Here is a 7,260-nt window from a genome sequence, read left to right as displayed (position 1 = left end):
GAAATTTGTATAAGAATCTGCATTTAACTTAACTATAAACAAAATATACTTAACAAAAAAGCCTAAAGGTACCCAGCAGTGACACTTGATGCACAACATTGTTGCAGCCTACTGTGGAGTAGTCCACTAGACTAATTTATTAATGAGATGAAGATTTCCTAGTTTGATGCCATTGAAAAATACACTAATAGAAGATAAAGAAAAGCCAGCTGCATACAAGAACTTATCAGTAGTTATTGATATTATCCCATTGTTGCTGGAAAAATGCTGTGCCCATTTTAGTTTTTTTGTGAAATGTCTCTGCACATTTTGCCACAAAGGAGTCAGTTAGTAGACCTTGTAACCCCACCTGATTTCACTTTTCCTTGAATTTATGGGAAAAACTATTTTTTTCTGTGAATATCAATGGTGTTATTTTTATTATAGACATTATAGTTACTATAATGTTAATGACATTAGTAACGGCAATATATGGTTACATAAAGTAAAAGGAAAAGGGTAAATATGTGAGACAGGTATTATTTGTAATTGGCTCACTGGTGACATAGTACAAGTGGAACCATCTATTTGTATAAATAGTTAACAAAGTAAACTCACAGTGGGCATGGCATGTACCAAATGCCATGCACGTTTTGGGTTAAAATGTCACTACAGTTTTATGTCCAAATTGTATAAATTAAAGTTGTTGAGAAATGCCAGCCCTCTACATGTTTATTATTTGTATATATATTATATCATTCAGTTTGTTAGTCATTATTTTTGAAAATTATCAGAATTATATTAGAATTAATTAATTAGTAAATATCTGCTTTAAAAAAATAAGAACCATTAGGGTGATTAACAATGTTCTGTCCTAAGTCCTGCCAGTATTGTTTAGGAATAGGCTGGTGCCTTGGCCTGACAGAATAACACTCAATTACCTAGTTTACCAGGTCCATTTGCAAACAGGTATAATAAGTTTGGGTATCAGATTAGCATGGTGACATAATCATGACCCTTGTAAATAATAACAAAAAATGCCAAACTACCAGCCTGCCTGGCAGCTTGGCATATAATAGCAACCACATACTGAGTCAGTACAGTGCCTTGGGTCGTTTTTCCTTTACAAAGTGCAAGTGGTCAGTCCTGCAAGTGTGTATGTATGTATGTATGCATACACACTGTACTTTAGGGGAGGCAGACAAGATTATTTTTTTCTGTAAGCCTCTGTGCTAACCTTAAGTGATTTATCTAATGGTCTTATCTCTCTTCCATAATTCAGTGTTTGTTTGATTTATGATGTTATCAAAATAAAGAATAGTTTGTTCTATAATGCAATATTATTTACAAATTTCTTTTTTATTAGAAAGTCGGAAAGGATTTACATATTTCTTTAAAACAAATTATCTGTAGTTTACCATATCTTTTAATTAATTTGTTCAGTTAACTAATTTGAATATTATGTATGGTCAAGTACAGCTGGTCGAATAAATTTGCAGCCACCCTAAGGTTATCAAGCTGGGATTTTATATATTAACATTAGTGCATTCAAGTATAACAATATAAGACCTGTTGTTAAATAAAGTTCAAAAAGTCTAAGTAAACTCTGCCACTTATATTTCAGTATTTGAAATTAATGCATAGGAAAATATTTGCTGAAACAAACATTTCCTGTCATTGTTTCCTAATTGAATGTTAATGGTTTATAGATATATTGCTTACAGCTTATGTTCTCTAAAATAATATATGTTTCCCTGAAATTTATTAGAAAAATATTGGTAATGAAATAATATAGAAAAATAAATGGTAAAACTGTCTGTCATCTTTCCCTTTGTATACGATTAAACACTGATTACCATTTAACTTGATAATTCACTCACCGAAAGGACAAAATAATGTACTATTCATACATATTTATTTGTTTTCCCTTGTTCAGTCATAAACCATCTATGCAACATATATGATATAGTTATATGTAATTTAGACGTAATTGGGCTCCGTCATTATTTTGGAAGAAGACAGTTGATCTTCTCCCACCACGACAAGAAAGAAAGAAAGAAAAAAACACGGGAAAATATGATATACTTTCTACCCAAAAATTCATCACCTCAAAATTATATATATAACGAAATACCACACAGTGATATGTGAAATTATTGTATGTATTTTTTATTTATTTTTTTTTTTTTTTTTCCCTTTTCCATAACATTTGCAAATCAGTAACAACTCAGGCTTAATTAGGGCTGTAGCTAACTTACAGGCAAGAGAGTAGTTCTTTTATCAACTTACATTTTATGGGTATTGCATGAAACATGTAATATATAATGAAATATGATAATGTCAATAATGTTCCTCAACCATTTCATGGCAAAACAAAGGAGAACAAGTTAATATATGAGGCACATTTGTTTTTACTCTTCAGACAAATAAACATTTAGGTTACATGATAATCATCTTGTAAATGTTATGGAAAAAGAAAAGGCAGAATGGTATCATGTGCATTTACATACATTTGTATTCATTTCATTTATTTAGTTTCTTAATATTATAATTATTTTAGAGCATTCATCCTTCAGTGAATGTATGCTATAAGAAGTATAGTTAGAAGCATAAGCTTTCAATAGAAAAATTAAGACATGGTATGTGTTCATTTTTATGCTTTCTTATTTCACATATTAGAATATGAGGGACAAGCCTTGCTTAAACTTTTTTAATTCAATAACAGGGGTTATTTTGCTTTATTTAAATCCACTACAGTGTCACCAGATACGGTCCCAGCTTGATAATTTTAGAGTGGCCATAAATTTTTTGGACAGCTGTACCATAATTCTATATTTAGGCTATGATTTAGAACACTGTAGGAAACATTACTAATATCAGTATTATTTAAAAGTCCCTAGTAACAAGAATACCAAAGAGACCTACATAACCCAAGAAAATTAAGCTGTTAAAAGAAACCCCAAAAAGCTAGTTTTTGGGGGGTTGGTTTAAACTGCTAACCCTGTTGAGGTGTATGCAATGGCTACTAATACATCTGGTACTGCTTGACAATACCATCCCATTCCTCTTATAAACTTTTCTCTCCTTGAGCCAAATGGTGGTGATCCACCTTTTTCTACTCGTGAATGCAATGTAATGAGCATACTATGTGGCATATTTCATACAGAAACCCCCACTCCCCTCATCCTTTCCTCTACCCATTCTGCCTCCACATGCCATAATATTGTGTGCTACACTTACCTCCTGCTGTATCAGTGTCTTTATGCAACTTGTGCATCTAGATATGTATACATATATATAAATACACATTTAATTGTTTAGTTTAAAGAAGATATATATCTTTTTAGCATTGTATGTGTTTTATTTATATATTTATGGTAATTTGTCCAGTCAAACATATTTATGAAATATGAAGAGAAACCTGTTGTGATGACTATGGTCTTAGATCACCAAGAATTCTAAGAATTCTGCCTCTGCTGTAATTTATCATTGATCTTAATATATACCTCAGAGAGAGATAAGAAGGAAATGTTAGCACCCCCAGAATGAAATTTATATAAAAATTTGCTCATTGAAATTTCTCTTTTCTTTCAGTTTTTTTTCTTGTCTTGTCTCTTCAACAAGCCAAACTGATTATTTAAAAATTATTGTCTCTGAAATATGTCTCAAGTTTTTTTCTTCTTCTTTTTTATTCTTTTTAATGGTCAGTAAACTTGACAAAAACTTCTTTTCTTTTTTTTTTTCTTATTTAGCTTTTCTATTATTTCAACAGTCTCACAAAAGGTAAAAAAGGTGAAAATATATCCTAAATGTTGTTTCTTATGTGGAAATTATTTCCCCAAGCATTCCTCTCACAATCTTATCATCAAATCTCAATAAACAGTGATTTTTTTTCACATATGAATTGGCTTCAGTAAATATAAATTACTTAATGAAAAATCTTATTTACATATTATAAATTAGATCATTATATATATATATATATATATATATATATATATATATATATATATATATATATATATATATATATATATATAAAGATGTTAATCATGCTACTTGACTTTACTCATTTTGTATACTAGGAACCCAGCCTATCTCTCACTGTCAAGGGGTGGTCAGTATTTTGGGGTTAAACAGAAGAACCAGGTAGACTTGAGTCCAAAGGCTGTAACCAAAACTTACTTTTCACCAGATTTCACTTATGTCTGTATTTAGTTAATTGGGTTTGGAAAATGTGTACTATATCATTTCCTTTTGTCAGTATTCTTCACTTAACCCAATCAGCAGGGATGGCAAGAATACATGCCATGCCCACTATAGTGTAAGTTTATTTATTGTACTTAGACATAGATGGCTCTGCAAGTGCTTAGTCACCAAGGAGTCAGTTATTAGTCCTACCTGTCTAACCTGTTTACACTTTTTCTTGATTTTTGGAAAGTGCCCTATGTATTATTTCATTGTCTTAAATGTTACCAAGATTTAAATAACAATTTGATAATCATAACATCAACAATAATAACAGTATCACTGTCAGTTGTATTAAAAAGAAAAACATTTTCCTGCCAATTCAAGGAATGGGGAAATCAGGATCAGTCACTAGGGCCTAGTGATAGATTCCTTGACAACTGAGCACGTGGAGCCATCTGTATGTAACAAAATTCACAAAAACTACAGGGGACAGAATGTAAATCAGTGGTGGTTGGGTTAATGAATTTATGTATATTTTTGTTAATGCTCGAAAATGATGCATAATTTTCTTCATTATTGTGAAGCTGGAACTACAAGAGGCGGAAGAGATGCGCTACATGTATGAATCACAGTGTATGCAGTTAGAGCAAACCATGTGTAAACTTCGCGAAGAGAAAGAGGCTATGGAGAAACTGTACAAGGTATTTTTGTTGTTGTTGTTGTTTTCTTCCTTATTTCATTCTTCATTTAGTTACATTTAACAGCCATAAGAACATCATCATGGAAATGACTTTTCAGTTCATTTCATAGCACCCTGATTCTCAAAAAAGTTGCGCAGGCATTGAAAACATATTTTTGATATATATTCAAATCAATGAAGAGCAAATGTATAACCAGCTGCCATATTCTAGGTCAGACCAGTCTTGCACTAGCCCTTGGTCATGATTGATATTCTAGACATTCCCTGGGGACTGCATTGATAGCATTGGAAGGGAGAGTGTCTGATAGGTTTCAGAAACTAAAATATGTCACACTAACATATCCAAGGAAATCAGTATTATGCTCATGATTTTGTCTATTCATCAATATTTTTGTTTGTGTATTTGATAATTCCTTAAGTTAACAGGTCACTTTTAGAAGGCAGTAGCTGCTAACATTGATTTTATGTTTGTATAAAGGAATCAGTCATTGTGAATTGGGCTATTTCATTTTCAGTGTTTTATATACCAACAGTGATTGTAATAAGTTGGCCCATTGGAGGGGGGGGGGGGCAGCTGCTCATACATAGTTGTATTAACTGCACCCTCAGTTGGTAGTGCTGGGTTCGGTGACTGTATTGGGCTCAAATGTAGTGATAATCTAAGTCATTTGGTCTGACCAGTTGTATTAATAACTTACTTAGGGCTACCAACTTTTGAAGTAAAGTGTAGTGTTGTTGACAAATGGTAATTTATTTCTGTTATCAGATTTTATTATTTGCTGTCTGATTTTTTTTTCTATGTTTCTTTTATTATCCAAAAAATATTTTCTGTAAAGGATCTCTCTTGTAGGAAAGAAGCCAGAAGTTAAGCCGACAGATTGAAATGTTAAAGCAAGATAATCTACGAATGGATGAACGTAGGAGAACAGATATAAAGGGTTTCCAGTCAGACATTCGCCTGATCAAAAATGACATGAAGACTATTGTTCATCAGATATATAAGGTAAAGGACAAAAATCTTTGTGCTTTTATATTTATCTGTTGAAAGACATGATGATAACTCTTAAAAGATAGATATGAAATTGATTACACAAACATTCATATCATTGTCATCTTTCCTTCTTTTCCAGATAACTATGACGCTTTCAGGGACTGACACTATGCCAGTAGACCTTAGTGCTCTAAATGAAATTCAGGCAGTTAGTGCACTTGTAAGAGCTGTGCAAAAGATGATTACAGATACAAAAAGGAATATTTTGAAGTTAGAGGCTGATATCAATAATCCTAATGCGTGATCCTGCCATGCATATTTCATTAAGAGATAGGAAACTGAGATGGTAATCTTTGCCTTATAATATTTCTGTTACCTGGTGGAATTATCTCCAAGAAACATATACCAAAGTGGATATAATGTTGATGAAAGTTGGAGGAAATTTTATCTTGCTATGCTGTGTAAATAAAACTTCTAAAAAATTATATACCTTTTATAATTTATTATTTTTTCTTGATAAAATTAATCCCTTTTTGTTCTTGTATGTTTGTTTTTGTACAAGTGCATGGGTATCAGTGTGGTGTGTGTGTGTGTGTGTGTGTGTGTGTGTGTGTGTGTGTGTGTGTGTGCATGCGTACGTGTGTGTGTGTGCATGCGTACGTGTGTGTGTGTGCATGCGTACGTGTGTGTGTGTGCATGCGTACGTGTGTGTGTGTGCATGCGTACGTGTGTGTGAGAGAGATGTCTGTTGTAGATAAGATATCATATTAGAGCTGATTTGCAGTATCAGCTTACCAGAGGAGCAAAAGTGACATAACTAGGCTGGGTAGGGAAGATACCCTACTGTAAGAGAAAATTTTCATTTTAAAGAACACATACAATAGTTGTTTAGGTATTGGACATAGGAGATGGAAACAAATCCTATGTTGGAGATTGCCCTTACTTTGGGCCACAGCCCTCAGCTCAACAAACTTTGCATGGTGTTTTCTTTTTCTTTCTCTTCTCCAGTCTCCTGTCCACTTCCTAAGATGTGAGAGCTGTGTTGAAAGGATAAAAGGCTAGGTTTGGGTCAGTCCTGAAATCCAGAGAGCCATGGGTACTGCATTTCCCTGTTTAGCTGTTTAGCCCTTGCCCCTCTTGCAGACCCCAGGGGGTGAACCATCTCTCTCCCCATATATGCCAGGCTTACCATACCCAATAAAGATTGTACCCTTACAAGGGACAGTGAGGCTTGCCCCTTTATCAACTATCTCCACTGACTTTAAATGTTTCTAGTTCTCCAATCCCTGGCTCTCCTTTAGATCACAACTCTGAACACTGCCACTGTTACCCCTCCTGGGCACAGTGTTAGCTCAATCCATATAAAAGTAACCCACCCAGATCATTACCCAATCTTCAG

The 7,260-nt window shown here is 33.3% G+C and overlaps 1 protein-coding gene across 3 annotated transcripts in view; it reads left to right on the top strand.

Annotated features, from left to right (window-relative positions):
- Positions 1-6,337, top strand: part of LOC119575170 (coiled-coil domain-containing protein 77-like) — an 18,942-nt gene extending 12,605 nt beyond the window's left edge. The window contains exons 9-11 of one of the 3 annotated variants that reach the window (XM_037922659.1): positions 4,755-4,871; positions 5,721-5,873; positions 6,001-6,337. In XM_037922659.1, the coding sequence (XP_037778587.1) occupies positions 4,755-4,871; positions 5,721-5,873; positions 6,001-6,165 (435 nt within the window). In that variant the 3' untranslated portion in view covers positions 6,166-6,337. The remainder of the gene's footprint in view (positions 1-4,754; positions 4,872-5,720; positions 5,874-6,000) is intronic. The other 2 variants (XM_037922660.1, XM_037922661.1) reach the window with 2 other exon arrangements.
- Positions 6,338-7,260: the final 923 nt, after the last annotated feature.

Source organism: Penaeus monodon, chromosome 7 (assembly GCF_015228065.2).
Source record: "Penaeus monodon isolate SGIC_2016 chromosome 7, NSTDA_Pmon_1, whole genome shotgun sequence".
In the NCBI taxonomy this organism is placed as follows: domain Eukaryota; kingdom Metazoa; phylum Arthropoda; class Malacostraca; order Decapoda; family Penaeidae; genus Penaeus; species Penaeus monodon.
The sequence above is the reverse complement of the archived record's forward strand: the minus strand, read 5'-3'. Positions and strand labels throughout refer to the sequence as shown.